Source organism: Papio anubis, chromosome 4, assembly GCF_008728515.1.
Source record: "Papio anubis isolate 15944 chromosome 4, Panubis1.0, whole genome shotgun sequence".
Classification (NCBI taxonomy): Eukaryota; Metazoa; Chordata; class Mammalia; order Primates; family Cercopithecidae; genus Papio; species Papio anubis.
The window spans coordinates 24,557,993-24,583,603 of NC_044979.1; the positions used below are offsets into that span (position 1 = coordinate 24,557,993).

General features: G+C 38.7%; 1 protein-coding gene across 5 annotated transcripts in view; it reads right to left on the reverse strand.

Annotated features, from left to right (window-relative positions):
• The window catches only part of EXOC4 (exocyst complex component 4), an 818,008-nt gene that overhangs the window by 68,016 nt on the left and 724,381 nt on the right, over positions 1–25,611 (reverse strand). For all 5 annotated transcript variants that reach the window (XM_017957173.2, XM_021935349.2, XM_017957174.2 and 2 more), the window contains one exon: positions 988–1,129. In XM_017957173.2, coding sequence (XP_017812662.2) covers positions 988–1,129 — 142 coding nt within the window. The remainder of the gene's footprint in view (positions 1–987; positions 1,130–25,611) is intronic.

Below are 25,611 nucleotides of genomic sequence, written 5' to 3' on the forward strand. Positions count from 1 at the left end.
CACTTAAAATGTGGCCAGTCCACATTGTGATGTGCTGTAAGTATAAATGGGCACTTTCAAAAGCTTAGTGCAAAGGAAAATGCTGAATACCTCAATCACTTCTGTTGATTGCCTATTGAAATGCTGTTTTAGATATACTGGGTTAACTAAAATATATTAGTATAATTCTTTTACTTCTTTCCCTCTACTTTTTCCAACGTGACTCCCTTCTTTTTTTTTTTTTTTTTTTTTTTTTGAGACGGAGTCTCGCTGTGTCGCCCAGGCTGGAGTGCAGTGGCGCGATCTCGGCTCACTGCAAGCTCCGCCTCCTGGGTTCACGCCATTCTCCCGCCTCAGCCTCCGAGTAGCTGGGACTACAGGCGCCCGCCACCTCGCCCGGCTATTTTTTTGTATTTTTAGTAGAGACGGGGTTTCACCATGTTAGCCAGGATGGTCTCGATCTCCTGACCTCGTGATCCACCCGCCTCGGCCTCCCAAAGTGCTGGGATTACAGGCTTGAGCCACCGCGCCCGGCCGTGACTCCCTTCTTGACTAGCAGAGCACTTTAGTGAAAATATGAATCACAATAAAGTCACCACAATAGCAAAGCTACCATATTTTGAGCACTTACTTTGTGTCTGGCATTGTGCTAATTATTATTCCATTTATAAAATCTCTATAAGTTAGAAACTACCATTTCCATTTTTAAAATAAGGAAACCGTGGTTTGTAAAGTGAATTAACTGGCCAACGATCGCCTAGCCAGCTGATAGTGACATTTCAATCCAGGTGACCTGATTTCATAGACCATGCCAGCTCTGAATTACCACACTCAAAATACACCATGCGCTCAGTCACTGAATATGGCTAAAAATAACTTTCAGCGTAAAAAGGGATAACATCAATAATATGAGCCAGAAATTATGGTGATACTCCCTGGAAATAAGTAAGTGATTTATGAACCACAGTGCATTCAAATTGCAAGGTCCTGGGCTTGGCTGTATCATACCTCACTTCCAGATGTAAGACCAGCAAGCAGCGGTCAGCCATATCCTGGAACGATTTGGCAAGTTCACTGAGAGTCTGCATGATCTGCTCTGACACTGGGGGGAGATCCGTGTTCGTGTGGCTGTCTTGAGCAGGAGAAAGCACTGAAAGGTAAGGATAAAACACCAGTCATTTCATTAGATGCCTACAGATTTTTTTGAAATGACATTATTTTGCTGTTCATCTTGTTGTTTTTACTAGTTTGGGTAACACTAGTGTTGGCAGCATTAGAAGTCCAAGATGATAGACTGTTTCTATATTTGATTACACATAGAAGCTCAGTGGCTTATCTTGAATCAACTCATAGAATAATATTTAGGTTGGTGCAAAAGTAATTGCGGCTTTTGCCATTACTTTCAATGGCAAAAACCCTAATTATTTTTGCACCAACCTACAGAAAGAGAACCTCAGAGTTGGAAGAGGCCTCCACTATCATGTGGCCCAACCACCTGCTCTGTGCCTCCGTCTTCTGTGCACCTTCAAGTGGCTGTCCACATTCTGGTTGCACACTTACACAAATGCTGGTGAACGGAAACTTAATACCTTTTGAGGCAGCCTGTTCCATCTCCGAAAGATTTGACCATCTTACATCAAGCCAATATCTGCCTCCATTAACTTCTAATCATTGGCTCTAATTTTACCTAACTCTGCAATCCCGCATGTGTCAATACTACAAGTATTGAAGATACCTCTTTTGGCTTCCTTGAAGTCTTCCCTTTTGTAGGTGGAATGTCCACAGTTCTTTACCCATTCTTCTAATGATTGAATTAAATCATTTTATAATTCTCAAAATTTACCTACCAAAACATTCAAATTTTCCTCTATTTCCCTTGAAATGTAGAACTCAGGACAAAACAGAATAAATACTACAGAAAGGGCTGACCAGTCTAGACAGAATGATCAGTTCCCTTTTTCTAGATGCCATGATGCTTTACACCTCCCTAAATTCTGGGAGGTGGAAGTGGTAGTGTGCTATATTCCACTTCAGCTCATATATAGCTTATGGCCAACTAAAAGTCCTAAAAAGGTCTTTCTGGAAAATTTGATAAAGCTACCTTCTATATATTTCCAAACCAATTTATTAAAATATTTAGCACCACTTAGACATTTTCTTCAAAGAAATGCTGAACAAAAATAAAAAACATTTGTTTATCTCTAAACTTCTATTGTATCCCCATTTCCCCACAATTTCTCAAAGATTACCAACCAACAATTTGGTAATCTCATTCAAAGGTTTCCTTAGCTCTCTGGAGCCCCAAAGTTTGGCTTTAAGTCCTGGCTCCAACATTTCCTTTATGTGACCAAGAGCTAATTATTCAAATTTTCTCTGCCTTATTCTTTTATTTTGTAAAGTGAGGGTAATAGTATCTATATCATGGGGTTAAATGAATTAATGTAGGTGAAACACTTAGAATAACAACATATAAAACTTAATATAACAAGAAACATAAGCAATTATTCTTCTTCTTTAGCAAGTGATTTTTTCAGGTTAGGTCTTTGATTTATGACAGCAACAGTATACTTACAAAATAATTCCATCCATCCTTATTCAATTTCTGATATGTTTGGCTTTTCTGTATGAAAATCCTTCTCTTTTTCAGAGAGTCCTTTGGAAGAAAGAGGTGCTCTGGACTTAGGGAATATGGGAATTGGTGAGGCAACACTAACTCAGAAGGTCATTCACCTTATAGGGTAGAGAGCCAACGTCTTGCTATAGTATGTATTGTCTGCACTTATGACCTTTCAGCACTGTATCCATTCCTAAACTTTGCTAAGTCCAGAAAACGGCTTGGATAGACAATCCAGGCTTATAATATGTAAGGCTAAGTTCTCCTCTGTGGAACAAGATTGTAATAAGTAAAAATAACATGGCAAACATGAACAAAAATAAAAAAAAGAATGTTGTTCAAGGGAACTGATGGGTGAGGAGGAAGGGACTGTAGCAATGCAGACTTTAAATTATTGCCAGCCTTGGTATCATTCTAGATGTTTACTAACTTGATCTGCTGAAGCCTAGATGTATGACATTGCATCTCTTCTCTAACGTTAGCGTTAATCATGTTGTTTGATCGCAAGGCAAGGTCACTGCTTTTGCAATGTTTTCATGGAACAGGCTAGAGGAAAGCAACTATACAACTGTAATATTTAAAAACATTTTAGGGCTTTTCAGCCCTTCAATTCCTCTATGGGGTGACAGTGACTGTAGCATGGAGAGTTATCTTGTGTCAATGAGAAGAGGCAGAAATTGGACTTTGAAGTCTCACTCCTAGTCTGAGGTCCAAAGATATACTAATCGACCAAATTCCATCAAAGGCATTCTGGACAAATCCCGCCAAGAAACTTTAAAAATTCCCCTTTCCTATTTTATAAATACGTAATTTTATCATGTGGCAATTAACCACTGTCAAATTACAAATTAAGAAATATCTAAGTTGAGTAAGTCTATGGCAGATTAGCTGCTGAGGTAAAACTTAGAATGAGTGAGGTAAAAAGTAGTTTCAGGTAACAGCACACTGTACATTTCACTTGACTGTAATCTATGGCAAAAATGTAACATTTTATTAAAGCAACATGAAAAATTATGCCCAGAGCTCTACTAGAAAGCTGGCTTGTGAGCTCCTCAGGGCTTACTGAAATTTACACAGTTTTCTTAACAAGAAGGAATATACTGAGCAAAGAAATACTAAGCATGGCAAACAAAGACAACACAAAAGCCATTAACTAGATCTTCAGTGTCAAAAGAAAATCTATAAAAAAGATTGCTAACACAATCTGCTTGGGAGGTTACAGTTAAGGTATGAGATTACTAGACACACACACACACATACACACTCCCCCCATACATACCCTTTAAGAGGCTACATTGTATATTTATCTCCAGTATTGCTCTTCATATCAGCAGAGACCACACATATTGGACTTTAAATATGTTAGTGCTTGATCGCTTTATGAAGATATGCACTCTGAGCTGTTTTTCTAATACTAGGGATGGGTGACATTAGATCATTCTTAGTATCTTTGTTCCTCCTATGACCACTGCATAAAGCATGCCATCTTTTATTTTTATTTTACTTTAAGTTTACTTTAAGTTCTGGGATACATGTGCTGAACGTGCAGGTTTGTTACATAGGTATACATGTGCCATGGTGGTTTGCTGCACCTATCAACCCGTCATCTAGATTTTAAGCCTCCACATGCATTAGGTATTTCTCCCAAAGCTCTCCCTTCCCTTGCCCTCCTCCCCTTGACAGGCATGACACATATACGCCACAGAATACTATGCAGCCATAAAAAAGAATGAGTTCATGTCCTTTGCAGGGACATCAACGAAGCTGGAAACCATCATCCTCAGCAAACTAACACAGTAGCATAAAACCAAATACCTCATGTTCTCACTCAGAAGTGGGAGCTGAACAATGAGAACACATGGACACAGGGAGGGGAACATCATAAAGCATGAATCTTTAAGTCACCTAGTTAGCTGTTTGTGGCAGGATGATTTTGGCTTTCTGTACTACATAAACATTATTCCATAAAAGGAAGCCGAACATTGGTCTTTGGAGCAGACACTGCTTTTTTTGGTGAACCAGCAGCTACTTCCAATTTCATTCTCTCCTTTGCTCACTCCACTACAGATTCTGGAAAGCTAAATATTTATAATCCCAGCCCTGTTTGTTGCTAGAGGTGACCATGTATCATATCTGTCCACTGGCCCCCTAAGTAGAGTCTTTTGTGGCTATTGGGAAGTCTTTTGTTTTCCCCGATAAAAGGAGAATTGAGGCTGGTGCCACCACTTGCTCCCACTTTCCCCACTTTTCTGATTTGACTGAAGTACCTGAAGTTGCATCACCTTGCTATTGAGAGGAAAAGACCAAGAATCAGAGAGGTGCTGGACTAAGTATTGTTTAACCATTGGCCAAAAGAAGCTATTGCTTGACTTCAGACTTTTTGCTATATTAGAAAAACAAACACCTCTTTAAATCACTGCAAATAAAAAAAAAATTAATAACTTGCTACAAAATTAAATCCTGTTTTCAGCCTCTGAAATTTTAAATTCTAATATCATATTCTCAGATCAAAAACTTTTCTTCTTTCAACTCTCTCTCACCCTCATTTCCATTATAACTTTAATGCTGTAATCCCCTCATTTTCTCCTGGTAGAAAAAGTCCCTCTTAGGACCCTCAGCATGAATTGCATGGTTGATCCCCTGAGCTACTCTTTGACCATAAACCTCAACTCCCTTGAATACTTTTCTTTCACTATAATTGCCCTAAAACTCACGTAACATTGAGCCAATTCTACAACTCATAATTTGACAGGAAAACAAAAGAACATATTGTTCACTGATACCAAAACTAGACAAAGCGAAACAACAAAAAAGAAAACTACAGGCCAATATCCCTGATGAATATAAACGCAAAAATCCTCAACAAAGTGCTAGCAAATAGAATTTGACAACACATTAAAAATATCATTCACAATGATCAAGTGGGATTCATCCTAGGGATGAAAAGATGGTTCAACATATGCAAATCAATAAATGTGATATATCACATCAACAGAATAAAGGACAAAAATCATATGATCATTTCAATAGATGCCAGAAAAAGCTCTTGATAAAATTCAACATCCCTTCATGATCAAAACTCTCAAGAAACTGGGTATAGAAGGAACATAACTCAACATGATAAAGGCCATCTATGACAGGCCCAGAGCTAGTATCATACTGAATGGGGAAAAATTGAAAGCCTTACACTAAGTTCTGGAATAAGACAATAATGCCCACTTTCACCACTTTTATTCAACAAAGTACTGGAATCCTAGCTAGAGCAATTAGGTAAGATAAAGAAAGAAACAGCATCCAAGCTAGAAAGGAAGAAATCAAATTATCCTTGTTTGCAAATGACATGATCTTATATTTAGAAAATCCTAAAGACTCCACCCAAAAACTCTTAGGACAGGTAAATGAATTTAGTACAGTTGCAGGATACAAAATCCACATACAAAAATCAGGCCGGGCGCGGTGGCCCATGTCTGGAATCCCAGCACTTTGGGAGCCCGAGGCGCGCAGATCACTTGAGACCAGGGGTTAGAGACCAACCTGGCTAACAAGGTGAAACACTGTCTTTACTAAAAATACAAAAATTATCCAGGCATGGTGGCAGGTGCCTATAATCTCAGCTACTCAGGAGGCTGAGGTGGGAGGATCACTTGAGCCTGGGACGCAGAGGTTGTGGTGAGCCAAGATTGCATCACTGCATTCTAGCCTGGGCAACAGCGCTAGACCCTGTATCAAAAAAACAAAACAAAATAAAAATCCAGTAGCATTTCTAGATGCTAACAGCAATCGATCCACCAAAGAAATCAAGAAAAAAATCCAATTTACAATAAGAAAAACCTAGGAATAAATTTAATCAAAGTAAAAGACATCTACAAGGAAAACTATTAATCACTGATGAAAGAAATTGAAGACACACACACAAAATGGAAAGATATCTACACTCCTGGATTGAAACAATTAATATTATTGAAATGTCTGTAGTACCCAAAGCAACCTACAGATTCAATGTAATCCCTATCAAAATACCAATGACGTTCTTCACAGAAATAGAAAGAAAAAATCGTAAAATTCAAATGGAACCACAAACAACCCAGAATAGTTAAAGCAATCCTGAGCAAAAAGAAGAAAGCTGAAGGCATCACACTACTTTGATTTCAAATTGCACTACAAAGCTATGGTAACCCAAACAGCATGGTATTGGCATAAAAAACAGACACACAGACCAATGAAACAGAATAGAGAACCCAGAAATAAACTCACACACTTAACAGCCAATTCATTTTGACAAAGGCACCAAGAACACACATTAGGGAAAAGACAGTTTCTTTAATAAATGGCACTGGGAAAACTGGCTATCTGTATGCCTAAGAATGAAACTAGATGCTCATTTTTTAACTTATTTAAAAAAGAACTGAAAATAGATTAAAGATTTAAATGTAAGACCTAAAAACTATGAAACTACTAGAAAAAAGTATTGGAGAAATGCTACAGGACATTGGTATGAGCAAAGATTTTTGGGTAAGACCTCAAAAGTGCAGGCAACAAAAGCAAAAATAAACAAATGGGATTACACCAAGCCAAAAAAGCTTCTACAAAGCAAAGGAAACAATCAACAAAGTGAAGAGACAACCTATATAATAAAGCAAATTATTTTCCAACTATATACCTGGCAAGGGATTAATAACCAGAATATATAAGGGACTCAAACAGCTTCAATAGCAAAAACAAAAACAAAAAAACAATAAACAATCTGATTTTAAAAATGGGCAAAAGACCTGAATAGACATTTCTCAAAAGAAGACATACAAATGGCCAACAGGTATATGAAAAAAAAAAATGCTTAACATCACTAATCATTAGGGAACTGCAAATCAAAACCACAATGGGGCATCATTTCACACCAGTGAGAATGACTATTATAAAAAAGTCAAAACAAAGCTAGTGAGGATGTGGAGAAAGAAGAACGCTCATACATTGCTGGTGGGAATGTAAATTAGTACAACCATTATGGAAAACAGCATCGAGTTTCCTCAAAAACTAAAAATAGTACTACTATATGAGCCAGCAATCTCACTGCTGGGTATATCCAAAAGAGAGGAAATCAGTGTATTAAAGAGATATCTGCACTCCCATGTTTATTACAGCACTATTTACCATAGCCAAAATACAGAACTAGTCTAAATATCCACCAACTGATGAATGGAGGAAGAAAATGTGGTAGATATACACAATGGAATATTATTCACCCATAAAAAGAATAAAATCCTGGCGGGGCACGGTAGCTCATGCCTGTAATCCCAGCACTTCAGGAGGTCGAGGCGGGTGGATCATGAGGTCAGGAGTTCAAGACCAGCCTCGCCAACATGGTGAAACACTGTCTCTATTAAAAATACAAAAATTAGCTGGGCATGGTGGCAAGTGGCTGTAATCCTAGCTATTCAGGAGGCTAAAGCAGGAAAACTGCTTGAACCAGGACCCAGGAGGTGGAGGTTGCAGTGAGCCGAGATTGCGTCACTAGGCTATAGAGTGAGATTCCATCTTAAAAAAAAAAAAAAAAAAAAAAAAGAATAAAATCTTGTCAGTCAAGCAACATGGATGGAACTGAAGGTCATCATGTTAAGTGAAATAAGCTAGCATAGAAAGACAAATATCACACATTCTCACTCGAATGTGGGACCTGAACAGGGAATTTCAAGGAGGCTGAATGGTGATTACCAGAGGCTGAGAAAAAAAAGGGGGTGGAGGGGGAGAGGAAAGTTAGTTAATGGGCACAAAAATACACTTAGGAGACACAAGTTCTAGTATTTGATAGTACCATAGGGTAAGTGTACTTAACAATAATTTATTGTATACTTCACAATAGATGGAAGAGAATTGTAATGTTCTCAACATAAAGAAAAGATAAATGTTTGAGGTGAGGGATATCCCAGTCACCCGGATTTGATCATTACACATTGTATACATTTATCAAAATATCACATGTACCCCCCAAATATGTACAGCTATAATATATTAATTTAAAAAGACAAAAATGTATAGATTGTTGCCACTAAAATGTTCTGGATTTTAATTTCAAAAAAAGCTTTCAGTACCACTTGCCAATCCTTTCCCTGGTGCTTGGCTAGCTCCTTCCCTTTCTCAGCAACTTTTCCAGATTCACGCTGTTCTCCTCAGGCCCTTTGTACTACCTGCTCCCTATTAGTCCTCAACAAAGACGTCAAAAGAATCTTAGCACTGACTTTCTCCAGTCCCACCTCCTATTAACGCTTCAGTGTGCCACAATCTGACTCTGCCCTCACCTTTTTATTCAAAACTTTTCTGGTAGTAGCCATCGATGATACTGTAACTGCCAAATCTACTGGCTACTCTTCAGTCCTCATCTCATGCAGGCTCTCTGCTATCTCTGAATTCACTGGCCCTTTACTTCTTGAAATCATCTTCTTTTTGGCTTATGTGGCGTACTCTTCTGGGTGTTGTTTTCTCCCTCTGGCATTTCTTCCATAGTTTCCTTCACTGAACCCCTTCCTTCCTTTAGTCCGTCCACAATGCCGGTGTTTCTGGGGACTTTTTCTTCTAGTGGTCTTCCTTACTTGCCAATATGTTCTGAGTGAGCTCATCCCTTTTCATTGTTTGCATTATTATCCATGAAATGATGACTCCTAAACCTTATTTAATTAATGATTTGCAAGACATTGCTACCTGTATATCCCATAGGCATCTCAAATGCAATGTGTTCAAAACTAAACTCATTATCTTTCTTTAGCATCTGTTCTCTATCCTGAATTCTCTTTTTATAGGTGATACATCAATCTGGGAGTCCAAACTGCAAACATGAGTTTTTTTTTGACTTTCTCCAGCAAAGACTAATTTCTACCAATTTTATTTACAAATATTTTCTTAATATTTATTTTTTCTTTTCTGTATCTACTGCCACTTTCTTGGTTTGGACCCCATCTCTTCCATGGACTACTGCAATAGTTTCCCGACTGCTGTCTCTATTTCTTACCTGGCCCCCTTTTATCTAATTAAATATGAGTTAGATAAAATTATTTACCCAAAACACAAATTTGACTATGTTAATTTCTTGTATAAATAACATCAGTGTTTCCCACTGCTTATATGATCAAGTCTAAGCTCCTTAGCAAGGCTTTCCAAGATTTTTTATTTCTGTCCAACCCTCCAGATTTTCTCCATCTCTCCATTCCTTTTTTCTCTCCAGCATATCCCCTCTCCAACCCTGGCCCTTTGATTTACCACCCTTTTAAAGCAAATTTCCTAAATATATCATGCTGTCTCATGATTCTACGCCTTTGATGGCTCTTACTCCTCTTACAAAACTATTTATGCCTTGTCTGGCTTAGAAAGTCTTTTCTGATTCCCCAGGAAGGGTCAGTGGCTCTTCTGGATGTTCCCCCACCCCTCTCAATTCTAGAAGTTATATTCCATTAACTATGTCTCCCTTCCGGATCATTAACTACTTCACCCATGTGAAAGAATTATGTATTATATGTATTTTCTCCCGTTCAAGGCCAGCAGAATAACTAGAGGCATTACAGAAGCTCAATCAATGCCTTTTTAATTAAACTGACCAATGCAATATGACAAAGAACATAACAACAGATTGTTAAAGAAAGATCAGAAAAAAGAAGAAACAACTTGCCATTTACTACTCGAACTTTCTCCTTCGTTTTTCTGAGTATAATCTAGAGAGAGAGTAGGGATGGGGAAGTAGTTCATTATAGCTGGTTTCTGGGGATTCAGGAATCTAACAGAAATATAGTTTAAAGCAATTCTGGTGAATCCCTATACCCCAAGTTCTTTCCCTATAAATCATGCTGTTGTTAGAAGCCACTTTAATTTCATGAGTTGTCAGTGCGCTTTGCTGTATCCACGACTTGGGGTCTCTCTTTACTATTGACATAAAAATGCCTGGCATTAAATACCCAGCATCTATCAAGGAAAGCCAACATACGAACTGTCATCGAGAAGTAATCAGACTAGGACATTAGGATGTCTCAAGTGGTTCCACATCCTAATATTAACCAGACTGAAATCTGTTTAGGTCTTAAAATTAGTTAAAATTGGACTCATTCAGACCCAGAAGAGCATCTGCTTTCAAGGATGCAGCTGCTACACTTTCAATGGCAACTTACTGTGACTTCTTTAATTGATTCATATGAGGATGTCCTTGTGCATCTGCAATATTATCTAAAATTGTTCCAGTATTAGCTTAGACTGGTATCAGCTGTCAGGAAAGTGAGAAAATGAAAAGGGAAAGATGGTTATCTCAGCAGGAAAGGAAAGGTTAACACTGTGAATTCAAACTTTTTAGAAGATAGAAAAAGACAGTGAAGAATGATCCCATGAGATTTTCTCACTGAAAACATTTTAGAAGATCAAATTTTAGTATAATAATGATTTCCGAATCCTCTTCCTATTTGTACAGAGGTGAAAGACACCACACAGTTTTCTACTCTAACTTGGGGTAAAATAAGTTCGTTCCTTCTTTTCTTCTTCCTTCCTCTCTCTCTCCCCTCTTCCCTCCTTTCTTTCTCTCCTTCCTTCCTTCCTCTTCCTGCCCTATCTCTTCTCCCTCCCTCCCTCCCTTCCTTCTTTTTTCTCTCTCTCACTTTTTCCTTCTTTCTAAGACAGCAATCCTCCCACCTCATCTCCCAAGTAGCTGGGATTATGGGCGAGCATCACCATGCCTGGCTAATTTTTTAATTCTTTTGTATAGAAAGGGTCTGGCTATGTTGCCTAGGCTGGTCTCAAACTCTTGGGCTCAAATAATTTTCTCACCTCAGCTTCCCAAAGTGCTGGGATTACAGTGTGAGGAACCTTGCCCAGGCTCAAAATATTTAATTTTTAATCTTCAGTTTTCCTATTTAGAAAACTATTAATAGTACCTTCCTAACTCCTATAGCAATATGTGACTAGGTCTTAAGACAACTCTGAAATCCTTTGATGTTGTTGCCTGGACAAAACTAAATACTTAAAAAAAATAGGAATGCTCATTAGGTCTGTGATATTAAGAATTCACAGGGCCTACAAGGTCAATGGAGACAGTGACAGGACCCCTTCATCTAACTTCTTTCCTCTCCTTAAATGCCTAAGGGATATGTTGCTATCACGCCTAACACTGGGGTCACATTTGAGTGTCAGACACCATAATACTCCAGCTCCAAGCTAGAGATTTAATGCCAGCTAATTCTACTCTCAGTCTTCATAATTTCTCTGTACTACTGTCCCTGCATTTTATTTATTGCCTTGAATTATTTGGAAACCTATATAAACTAATCTTTCCTTACCCCAGTGCTTTGTACACTGTAGGCACTAAATACGTGTTTAAGAAATAAATTTTGTACTTATGAAGCCTACTGGCTTTTGGAACGGAGGGGTGATCTTCACATGCTAAAGTAACTTTGAACTTTCTTGGAATAGAGATGTCCCTTTTTCTTGAACTAAGTCATTACACCAAACTAAAATTTCATGGTAACTATTTTTGATCACTCTTCCCTGAGTCCCATTTTCCAAAGCTACTACTCTTTTCCCAACAGTACTTGGCTTCTGCCACTATTAGCAATTCATGTATTTACTTGTTCTTTCCCATCTTCCAAACCATCATAATCTAGTTTTAAGTTCTTTTGCTATGTTTCTACATCAGGATGGGCCTTATCTAAGAAACATGTTTGGAAAGTTCTCTTCATTTTGCTTCCTATTTCAGAAGCAATAGTTCTTCTGCCTCCAAATAATAACTACCTCTTTTCACGGACCCCAGATATTTTAGGTTTGAACTACTAATAGCAAAACAAATTGATTTTGAAAACCACCATGCTCATTGATACTGTTCCTTCTGATTGCACAGGATGGGGACATAATGCACATTAGTCAGATTAGGTCCTATGCATGTGTACACGTGTGTATAGCCAGTGGTGGAAATAAAGCCTACGCTCTGAGGCACAACATGCAACCAATGAATCCTTTCACATCTCAATAATGGAGCAATCATTCCCTGCCTTTTCACTGCTCTCTCTCTTTTGCCCACTTTTACAGAAGAAGGGCAGATGAAAGGGATTTATTAAGAACTGGGATGGAGAAAAGTGAAAGAAATCATCAGGAAGGATAAAAGGGATAAGAATGAGGGGAACTGGAGGATCGGGGCAAGGTGTCTTAATTATATGTGCTTTTCTATGGTCTAGTCACATAATTGGTAATATATTTATGTTTAAAAAATGCTTCCTGAATATGGAGGTGTTGAAGTCAGATAAAATATAGAGATGAATGTCTAAATTAAAAATTTTTTATTTGGAAAGTAAGAATTGCAATTTGGGGCATACACAGAGAATGGATGGTCTGTGACATATCCAAAGAACAAAGAGAAGGTTAGGAGTCTTGTGAGAAAGACGAACACTACATATTGTTTTAAAAGAAAGCTCATTGGCCCTAGTAGCTGTCAAGCTCTGACTGGGAGTGATGGTGGTAGATAAAAGCAACTTTAGAGTCACAGCAGGTTGTTTCAGCAGCTACTAGGTAAAACTGGTCTTAGAGTTACAGCAGGCCATTTCAGCAGCTGGCCTTGTAGAAAATTTAATTCTTGGAGCAGGTGTAATGTACACAGAGTGATTTTACCTCTGGCCTCCTGAGTTGGATTTAGTTGGGGATGACAAGAACGACCCAATTTGTATAATGAACTTTCACAGAGGGGACGTTTTATATTCGGGTATAGGAGGCAGAGACCTACTTTCTTTTATGTGGTACCATTTGTTATTTAAATGATCATTTGTTACACCTTCCCCCAACCACTGGTCATGAGACTATGGGCAATATAACTTCTTAGTGTTTCTCAGAATGCTTCCTCCGAAATATCTTATATGACCCTAGCTACAAACAGTAACTCTCTGGGGAAGCAAAGACATACCTGTTCCATTCACTGCCCTGCTTAATGTCTTAGATGTCTCTACACTTGTTTGAGAATATATTATTATAAGCCTCCCCAAAAATAGTAAAAATCAAACTCTGCTGCTTAAGAGAAATTTTCATCTCTATGAAACCATACTCTTTGCTGCTGCTTCCCAGAGGAATATAATTTATTCTTCCACCTTTTATTACCTCTAGAACAAATTTCTTAACAACTCTAAGTCTCGTCTTCCTCAAATACACAACTTAGGGAGTTGTTGAGAGGACCAAATGGAAGATGTGGCACCTTGCACTGTGTCTGCAACAAAGTTAAGGGCCATCCTTCGAGCCCTGGTAACACTCTGCCTCTCTCCTATGGACTTAACACATTTCATCTTGCACTGTATTTGCCCACAGCATTCCTAGTAGATTGTGAGATCTGTGATAACAAAAACAGTAACTACTTCTTCCTGGCATCTCTCAGTGTATAGCTCTTCCTTACTCTCAGTAGACTGCTGATAATGCTTGTTGAATTTTATCTTCAAGTTAAGGACAAATCAAAGAGTTTTATAACGATTTTTTTCATTATATTTTCACAATGCCTTTAACTTAATGTCTTCCAAATAGTTCATTCGCCTGGAACATTATTCTGTTTCAGGGTGAGAAACTAAAGTTCCAGGAAGGATATGAGCATCTGAAATGGAAGAATTACCCCAAATATCAAACTATATAGAAAGAACAAAGGAGATTCATGGAAGGTCCATTCTGATGAGCAAAACAAAAATAAGAGCCAAAGTAGAAATGGATAGTCATTCCCTTAGGCTACCACAGGATAAGAGGCCAGTTCTGAGCCAACAGTACACACTACACACTGCACAGCTCTGCAGAGAGAAAATTGCATCTGGTTACTCCGGAAACAGTGCTTGATGGTAACAAGTCTGAGCAAGCCCTAGGTCCCCGAGGACATTTAGCTTTGGGGTCCTATCTGCATACAGTGCAAACCAGCATGGACACATGATTTTTATACCTTGTGATTGATAGTACAGACCTCAGTGTCTTTCAGTCCTGGGGAGAAACATCAAGATTGATTTTTCCTTTATTCCAAATAATCCTCCCTAAGGCTTGTTAAAAAAACTCATCATTTGCTAAAAAGGCGTATGGTGTGGCCAATTCAGCTCTTGCCGGATATGAAAGAGAAACAGGATGGGTAGGGGAGTGGAGGCTAATGAACAGCTCCTGTTCTTCTGTTGAAAAGCACTATTGTGGTGCTATATTAGATTTCCATGGACTTTGTAAGCCTTTTGTATTTCTGTAAAACCCTGCATCAAAGAGCATCTAAAAGCGTTAACCAATACTTAATCAGGTATTTTGGATGAATAAGGGACACAGATTTAAGCTTTGCAGAATTCTAGAGGCAAAAATATTACATGGCAGAGAGATAACATTTGTCTCTGTGTTCAAATAGGATCCTTCTAGCTTAAGCATTTGTAAATCTTCCAAAGAGCCTTAGGGAATGGCTTATTCACGGGTAAATTGGAAACATTAGGACCATTTACAAATGGTGAAACTGAACCAAACAGAAATAAAGCACACTTCCCAATATGACACAGCAAGTAAGTAGAAACAGAACTAAAGAAGTTGCATTGGAAGTCCCATATGGAGTTCCTCTTCAGCTTAACTTTTTCCAGTTGCTTTATTTCATGGGTTTCTTTTTGAGGCATCTGCATCACTCGTAAATTTGGATCTAAGTTGAAATACTCTTTACTTTCTTGATATAGTTTGGATGTGTCCTCTCTAAACCTCATGTTGAAATATAATTCCCGATGTTGGAGGTGGGGCCTAGTGGGAGGTGTTTGAGTAATGGGGGAGGATCCCTTAGGGCTTGGTGCCATCCTCACAATAGTGAATGAGTTCTCGCAAGATCTGGTTGTTTGGAGTGTGTGAATCTCCCGCCTCTTTCTCCTGCCACGTTTGATACCTGCTCCCTTTCTCCTTCTGCCATGACTGGAAGCTTCCTAGAGAGGCCTCCCCAGAAGCAGATGCTGGCACTGTCCTTTCTGTACAGCCTGCAGAAACATGAGCCAATTAAACCCGTTTTCTTACAAATTACTCAGTCTCGGGTATTTCTTGATAGCAGTGCAAGAACAGACTACCATACCTCTTAACCAATAGCAGGTACAATCTCAGTTTTATCTTTGTACCCCCAACACATAATGTGTTTTCTGAAACCAGCAGGTAAGTACCAAGTATAGTGAACAGGAAGGTGGTCCTCTGGAGGTGGACTGACCTGAGTTCATATTTCTGACTTTCTCATATATTATACTATTTGGAAGAAGTTCTCTGTAACAGATTCCCTACCTGTGAAAGGAGGATCATCCTACCTAACTCACAGGATTCTGATGATTAAATGAAAAAATATATAAAGGTTTAGAACAGTGTTTGACACACAACTGCTAATACATGGCAATTCCTCCTCCTCCTCTTCCTCCTCAATAAAGGTGTTGAATAAATAACAAAAACTCAGTATCTTTTTAATTTAAACCTTTATTTTAGCTTGAGGGGTGCATGTGCAAGTTTGTTATATAGGTAAATTTGTGTCACAGGGGTTTGTTGTACAGATTATTTTGTCACCCAGGCATAAACCTAATACCCAAGAGTTATTTTTTCTGATCCTCTCCCTCCTCTCACCCTCAAGTAGGGCCCAGAGTCTGTTGTCCCCTTCTGTGTCCAGGAGGTCTCATCATTTAGCTTCCACTCATAAGAAAGAACGTGTGGTATTTGGTTTTCTGTTCCCACATTAGTTTACTAAAGATAATGGCCTCCAGATCCATCCATGTTCCCGCAAAAGACATGATCTTGTTATTCTTTATGACTGCATGGTCTACCACGGTATATATGCACTGCATTTTCTTTATCCAATCGGCCATGGATGGGCATTTAAGTTGATTCCATGTCTTTGCTATTGGGAACAGTGCTGCAGTGAACATCTGCATGCATATATATGTCTTTATAGTAGAACTATTTATATTCCTTTGGGCATATACCCAGTAATGGGATTACTGGGTAGAATGGTAGTTCTGTTTTTAGCCCTTTGAGGAATTGCCACCTTGCTTTCCACAATGGTTGAACTAATTTACACTCCCACCAAGAAAGTATAAGTGTTCCCTTTTCTCCGCAACCTTGTCAGCATTTGTTATTTTTTCTACTTTTTAATAATAGCTATTCTGACTGGTATGAGATGGTATTTCATTGTGGTTTTCATTTGCATTTCTCTAAAGATCAGTGACATTTAGCTTTTGTTCCTGTTGCCTGCATGTATGTCTTCTTTCAAAAAATATCTGTTCATGTCCTTTGCCCACTTTTTAATGGGGTTGTTTTTTCTTATAAATTAAAAACCCAGTATTTTTCATTCCATCTACAGTGTTATGTGGGCATTGGAAAAATGACTCTAGCTTTACACATTTGATGGCAAAATCTGAGAGCCACCAAGACTGCAGAGGAAAATAGGCAGAATCTCAGAAGGCATGGCCACTCTGACTGCCATGTGGATAACACCTGGACAACTGATTTATCTGGATGAAGAAGCTGACCCTGCCACCAAATACATAGATCATCACCGTGACTAGCTGTGTAATTGGTGGGGGCTCCTCTGAAGCATGCGAGAAGTGAAAAATACAGAATTAACTTGCTGACACATGGTAGACTTTGCAGGTGTAAATCTTGCTAAGACAATTTCTACTCAGTGAGGACAAGTGTGGCCACTTCTCAGCATGTGGTGAAGATAACAGTTAAGTACTTCCCCTTTAATCTCTTTAGGGTCAGACAGTCCCTGTGCAGGCTGATTGACGAGGTGGTGTGATACACATATTGACTAATGCTTTGTGAAGGTTAATAATATATGACTATATTTCTGTCTTTATACATTAGTAACACATGAATACTATTCACACATCCATTCCAGTTCTGCCATGTAATCCCTAGAATAATTAACAGTTCATATAGATGCTTCCAGAATCAATTTTTTTAAAAAGTAAAAGATAATCAATCTGTGTTTATGCCAGTTGAGAGTACATAGAGAATGAATTCAAGCTACATAGAGAAGCAATCATCTATCAGTTGTTTACACAATTTCAGGATATTACCTCAAAATCTAAATATCTTTCTCCAAGTAAAAGGATATGAGTATTCTTCTATTAACTAAGAACCAAATTCCTACGTACATTTCTTTTGAATTGACAACCATTTCTTTTTGATTGGCCCAGAAAGTAGTAGTTACATTATGATTTAACCAGTTACTAACTGGATAACCTTGGGGAAATCATTAAACCTGTTTATCCAAGTGACTATTTTTAGCCTCAAAGGGTCATCGTAAGGATTCAATGATATAAAACACATAAAATATTTAGAACAATAATCAGCACATAGTAAGTGCTCAGCAAATCGAAGTGATCACTGTTGAACCCCCTGGTGAAGATCCTAAAAGAGTGAGATTCCTAGACTCATACTCTTACTTCTCGAAAAACCTTGCAAAAACTCTGACAGCTGTGGGTCTAGTTGTTCATGGCGCTAATGGCCAGAAAGAAAATGATACATTAATATATTAAACATATACACTGGATAAGATCATGACATTTTGAACTTAAAAGAAGGAATCACAGAAGTATGAGAACAACATAGGATTCTGGCAATGTTCAAATCAGTGAAAACACACAGGAGAGAAAAGGGATCAAGGCAGAGGGCAGGTTCAAATTTATCTTTTCATACATAAAAAGGGGAGAATGCCTTTCTCCAGTCGCCAGTTCATCCGTAGAGATGGCCTTCTTCAGGCATGAGGTAGGTGGTAGATGGGTAGGAAAGCCAGGAATGATGTTGAGGAGCAGCATGGGAGGAGATAAAGCAGTGTTTTTAACATTACTTTGAGGAATGACAGGGATCTCTCTTTCCGAGGAAAGGATGTCTGCCAAGTTAGGTTCTTTAACAAAGGCAACTTAGGGGTTATGTTTTTTTTCTTTTCTTTTTTTTTTTTTTTGAGACGGAGTCTTGCTCCGTTGCCCAGGCTGGAGTGCAATGGCGTGATCTTGGCTCACGGCAAGCTCTGTCTCCCGGGTTCATGCCATTCTCCTGCCTCAGCCTCCCCAGCAGCTGGGACTACAGGCGCCCGTCACCATGCCTGGCTAATTTTTTTGTATTTTTAGTAGAGATGGGGTTTCACCGTGTTAGCCGGGATGGTCTCGGTCTCCTGACCTCGTGATCTGCCCACCTCAGCCTCCCAAACTGCTGGGATTACAGGTGTGAGCCACTGCACCTGGCCACAATTTAGGAGTTATTTTAGGAATTCAAAGAATATTCACCAAAGCCTTGAAATTGTTCATGTGATTGAGAGATCATGTCTGCCTTACTCAAACAGGGCCTGGAATCAGCATTTCTTTCCTGACCACAGTTTATTTCCTTTCTGTCAAAGAGGCACTATGAGAAGGGAAGAGGATTACGTGAGTGTGATTGCTGGTGGTAAAGGTAAGACAGTAATGATTCTGAATCTAAACAGCCATTATGATACCTATAAAGTTTTGACCTGAAATGATAGAAATTGTGTTATTTTCACCTGAAGAGACAGAAATTGGGTTATAAATTATGTTAATATGTCCATAAAAACACTGACAAATCAGGTTTTCCATGAAGGCTTAAAACAGCTGAATCAGGATGATTTTGGAAAGATGCTTTTTATATTTTCTACCACAGGAGACTTGTTATTTTATCTGCTTTCTTGGAAATATGTTCATCTTCCTGTTACTCTAGACTAAATTTACTGTACGAGTAAAATGGGAAAACACCCTTGTGCCTTGTCTGTTGTCAACTCAGCGTCACCTCTAGCCAGTTTCCTGGAAGCACAGGAACATTTACAACTTCTTGCCAGAAGGGGTTTTGGGTTTGGATTCTGCCACTGAGAGGTACTCCCAAAAGATGTGCAAGGCAAAAAGAAAGGGAAGGCAGGATTCTCTTCTTACAGTGGCAGAAAGATGCTCAGGCAGCTGGCAAATCAGAAGCTTGCAGCAGCTTCCAGAAGAGCTCCTGCAGACAGCTGCTTCCTCGCAGCAGGAAGCTGAAATCCCCGGCTGCATTTCCTGATTATCCTCAAAGGCAGCAGCTAGATTCCTTGCTTTTTGTATCCTTCCAACTGCTGTCTAAGCCCTTTCAGCGATTTCTAAAACATCTTATTCCCTATATTAAATTCCTTCTTGCTTGAAATACCTAAAATGGTTTCTGTTTTCCCAACTGAGCCTTGATGAATGGATGTAACCTTCTACTCTTGAGATATTTTTGAACCGTGGCACTTTAAATCTCAGAGAAGACCGGAGCAGGAAGGAGTGAGGTGGAAGCATCACCAAAGATCTCTGGTCTACCTTTAATGCCATGCTGTAACCTCTAAGGCAAGGATTTTTAAAAAGTGCCCTGCAGAGTTCCTAATCTCTGTTAAAAGACCAAATTACAACAAACGTAGATCTTAACTGGCTTTTATTTGTGATTCTAGAATAGTGCAGCAGCCCAGACAAAACATGGTTCAGAATGCTCTGCTCTACCACATGTGTAGATTATATTTATAGCCAGAGAAAAGGAAGTGACATGTAACGCAAGGGATGCACAAAGGATGCATACTTAGTTAAAGCTCAGTGTTTGCCTCATTTGAACCTGGGTTGAAGAGTTGGCTGCCTATCACTGACTGAAGCTTGGCTGCTGTGATTGGCTGAGACTCAGCTACCTGTTACAAGAGTAGGTTCCAGTCTGTTTACACATCAGGTTAGGTTACGGTTCACTATGTACAAAGAACCCCTTAGGTCAAACTTAAAACATGTACAGAGGGCCGGGCGCGCCTGTAATCCCAGCACTCTGGGAGGCCGAGGCGGGTGGATCACAAGGTCAAGAGATCAAGACCATCCTGGCCAACGTGGTGAAACCCCGTCTCTACTAAAAATACAAAAAATTAGCTGGGCATGGTGGCGCATGCCTGTAGTCCCAGCTACTCAGGAAGCTGAGGCAGGAGAATGGTGTGAACCCAGGAGGCGGAGCTTGCAGTGAGCTGACGTCACCCCACTGCACTCCAGCCTGGGTTACAGAGTGAGACTCCGTCTCAAAAAACAAACAAACAAACAAATGCACATAGGCAGCTTTGGGCCAAACTTAATTCAATTTAACATTCCTCAATCTCCATTCTCTCCATCTTGCCTTCTCTGCTTCCTTCGTCAGAGAGGCTCCACTTTGATTTGTTACCCAATTCGGATTTTATAGTAAAATTCTGCTGGAAGAAAGGGTTCTGCTGCTAAAACAAACAAACGAACAAACAATCACACACACACACAAAACAAACAAAACCAACCCAAAGCAAACAAAAAAACCACACACACAAAAACAAACAACAACAACGAAAAAACAAACCAACCCAAAGCAAACAAAAAACCAGCTGCTCACAAACTACTGTCTTTGAAAAGGAAGGATTTGGTCACAGCAAACAAGTTCCTACAGCACTCCACTCTCTAGTTGCGAGCGAAGGTAGGGATAAAAGTCAAACATTTAAATTATGGCACCGTTCCTATAGGTTGAGGATGGGGGGGAGGAAAATCTATATAAATAATATTTATTTGGAAGCAAGTGATTTGCTTTCTCCTTTCTCTTCATTATGTTTGCTATATAAACTCTAGTATCTTTTTTTTTTTTTTGTATTTAGTGAATACTGAACACATTATGAGTTGCTCTTATTCTCAGTAACACACACAAGATTCCCTTGCAAAGCAGATTCAGCCTTCCCTTCAGAAAATGTTTCACAGGACTATTTTACTTTCTAACTTTTTAGAAAAGTATGCCACGGGTTTCTACTATTTTCTAGAATCCCAGGTTAAAGATGTAGACCCCATCAAAACAGACTTCTTAGCAGGGTCACTCAATTTGGAGCTGCTTTCAATTACTCTGTAAAATCTTCAGCTTAAGACTGAATGTATCTTCCAAACAAAGTACGTGCCTATGAGTACACTTAGTGTGTTACAACTTCTGGGCTCCACAGGTTAGACCACTAAGCCTCAAGCAAGTCTTTGGCAATTAGGTTAAAGGTATGAAATTCAGAAGGAACCACCTATTGAGGCAGAAAAGCTTAGCTCTCTTTGTTCCAAGGCTCATTCATCAGAACATTCACTTTTAAAAAGTAAAACTTAAGGTTTTGCATGTTCCCTTGCTGGATTAAGTCAAATTTGATTTTCAGAGAAACAGTGGGCTGATCCTGGTAAACCTTGATTTGTTAGGGCATAAGAGCTAAGTTAAAAATATATATATTCATACCGATTTATAAACCAAACAAAGGTGTTTGAGACTGTGGCAAGACTTGGTCTCTGATTGGTAACTACAAGGACATATGCATAATGCCCCTGTTCCTTCTATGGTAAGGCCTGTCCATTTTCTTTCAGTAGCCCTTGGACACCTATGATACTTTTTCTCCCTCTTGTGAACCATGTTGGCTTCTGGCACTCATATTCTTTTCCATGTGCTAACTATCATATTGGATCATTGTCTAACATTAGTCTGTAGTTTCTAGAATTTCTTCTTCACTCTATTTTAAGAATAGGAATATCTGCTGTAATCTGGGTGTTCTGTCACTTTTTACATGCTCTACAATTTCTCAAATTCAGCAAATGTCCTTAACACCCTCGGATTTGATCTATTTAAGTTCTACTCTAAAGAAGCCAGATGCCATCTGACACTTTCCTCACCTTTCTTTCTTATCACTTGTCTTACCCTTACATTTGAAGAGCAGGCCCCTTTCTAAATAAGACAGAAACAAAAGAGAAGTTAGAGTAGTTCCGCATTTTCTTTTTGTTTTTTTTGAGACGGAGTCTTGGTCTGTCGCCCAGGCTGGAGTGCAGTGGTGCGATCTCGGCTCACTGCAAGTTCTGCCTCCCGGGTTCATGCCATTCTCCTGCCTCAACCTCCCAAGTAGCTGGGACTACAGGCACCCGCCACCACGCCCGGCTAATTTTTTGTAGTTTTAGTAGAGACAGGGTTTCACTGTTTTAGCCAGGATCATCTCCATCTCCTGACCTGCTTTTTCTTAACATTACATTCACTACTTCACCAATCTGTGGACCTATCTGTTTCATGTTCTCTTTGTGCCTAAACATAGCCACACACTGCATTTTGTGGTCCTTAGCATCTCTGATGACCATTAAGTCATTCTAGGCTTTAGCCTCCCCAACACTGTACCTACAGGTCCCCCGAACATTTTGTGTGCTTGCTATATGCACTCATCTGTGATTGACTGCAGGACTTTTCTTTCATTTTTTAAATATATCTTCTTCTATGTGACCTCATCAGAGAGTTCTCTGAATGCTACACACTAGTGTGGTGGTTAAAAGCACAGGCTGTGAAGGCATACTGAATAGGTTCAAATTTTGGCTCCACCATGTAATAGCTGTGTGTCCTTGAGTTATTTTAATCTGTGACTCAGTTTCCCAATTTGTAAAAATGAAGATTATGATATCTACTTCTTGAGTTATTGTGAAAGTGAATAGTTGTCTGTGTGTGTGTGTGTGCGTGTGTATTTTAGAATACACCTTGTCAATGAATGTTTGCTATTACTTTTTGTTAAAATTACTTAGCATTTTATAGTTCAAATGTTACACTGTATAATCTCCCACCCTTCATCATAAATTACATTCCCTTTGACAGGTTTCTATTCATGAGATCATACCTACATTTTCTCCAAATGCCTAAAAATTTAACTTTCTGAAAACTAAACATCTAGCTATGCCTAGTGTTTACTTTCTTTGCTGTGTAAATTCCAGTATGATATGAAAATATTCTCTAAAGATTATTGATTTTTACTTTCCCGTGAATTCTTCCTTTTGGTCAGAATTATGCACAAAATGGTGGGTCTCCACATGTTTCTCTCTTGAGAAGAAAGATCATCTAAAAGATGAGTCAAGAACTTATCATTCTAGTTTGGCTGAATTTGACTTCTGGAAATGTCAAGCTAATTGAAACCATCCCTACCATCCCCATATCAGTGTCATCATTTATGTCAAGAAAGCATGATCCAGACCCCATATTTCACTGAGTTAATAGTATACTTTTATGAAAATATCACTTGCTTCTTCCTTCTTCATTTATTTTAATCTTCATTTGAATATTTTTTCTAATTTCTCAGAGAGGTGAATTTCCAAAAGATATTTTCCACACTGTACTTACAAACAAGCATGATGGATAAATATTTGTGCTTTCCTCCATATGAGACACAGAACTCAAAAAATAAAAATAAAAATAAAAAAAGGTACAGGAATTTATAGAAGGCTTGAATTTATTTGGTTGCTGCAAATGGTCCATCTGGTACTTCGCCATAATTTTGGGTGAAAGCATTATACATAGAGCAAAGATGTTGATAAGTACTTGCAAAATCAATAGATTCAATTCTCAGTGAAACTTATACAGAATTCCGTAATTTTGTTTTAGTTAGTACCATCAACTTTTACTTTCATTAAACCATTCACAAGGACTACTAATGAGCTGAGTTACTTTAGGGACATTCAAAAGCTTATTGCTCAGGGTGAGAATTACCTTCTTTGCCTTTGTGTTTTGAACTCTTTCAGGTTGTTTAGCTGCTTATAATTCTTCCTGTTAACCCCAAAACAGAACTCTTGTTTCACTCTATCTCCCAAATGGAACAAATACAGGGCACGAACAAAATGCCATTCAAGTGAGTCCATGTTGCTGCTTCTAGTAGGTATGTCTGGAGAATAATCTAAGATTAGATTTGTGTATTACAGACCAAATAATATGACTACAAATATCTTTATACTGGAAGAGATTTCTATGAATCAACAGTATATCCTAAGGAAAACTTTATAAAGTTCTAGTTCAACTAAATAATTTGGACAGTTTTCTTTTGTTGTTTGTATTTAGAATTAAGCTGTAATACACATCTGTGATGTGCAGGTCAAGTTTCATTTTAATAAATGTCATTTTAACATATGGTTCTATTTGGCATAGATGATTCTGCATCCTAGCACAGTGCTTAATATAGCCATAGTGTGACTAGTTGTACAGACAAAGAACTTGGTAATACTTTTGATGCCCCTGTTTCCTGTACTCCCTGTAATTCTTTCTTAGTATCTCTTGAATCCAACCCCACTATCTCTGCCTTGGTATAGTCTGCTATGGTTTAAATGTGTCCCTCAAAAAGTACGGGCTGAAAACTTAATCCCAATGCAACGATGTTAAGAGGTGGGACCTTAAAGAGGTGACTAGGCCTGAGGGTTCTATCCTCATGAATGGATTAAGGCCATCATAGCAGGAGTGGGTTAGTTATGAAAAGGCTGAGTTTGCAGCCCTGCCCCCTTTTCTCTTGCCTTTTCATCTTCTGCCTTCCACCTTCCACTACGGGATAATGCAACAGGAGGGCACTTGCCAGATACAGGCCCCTCAATTTGGGACTTCCCATCCTCCAGAACTATAAGAAATAAATCTTTGTTCTTTATAAACTAGTCAGCCTCAGGTATTATGTTATAGCAGCACAAAACAGACTAAGACAAATCCTTTGCCATCTATCATTCATATTAATGCCTCAGGTTTCTAAATAATCTCTTGCCTCAAGGATTATTCTTTTCCAATTCATTCCCCTATATTCTTACTGGAGAAATAATTCCCAAACACCATCTGATCATGTCTCTTTTATGTCTAAAATCTTTCAATAGCTTGACATTGTCCTCCACATAAAATCTCAACTGACCTTGCCTATATCTCTAGCTTCGTTACTTCTTGCTGCTCCCCTATAGTAAGCCCTGCAATGTAGCCCTACTGAATATGTGAAATACCCTGAACTCAACATATTTGCTTCCACTTCATAGCCTTTTCTTTCCTTTCACTTAGTTTACCCTCCATAATATGACTTCTATAATGTAATAACAATATAACATATTAAATAACCCCTCTTTGTCTGGCTAATTACTACTTATCCTTCAAGACACAGATCAGGTGCCATCTTCTCCAGAAAGCCTTCCTTGATACTTACATCCCCCTTAAGATGTATACGTCATATATTCCAATTATATGTTGTGGTTTTTCCACAGTTGCCAAATCACATTATGAGGTTA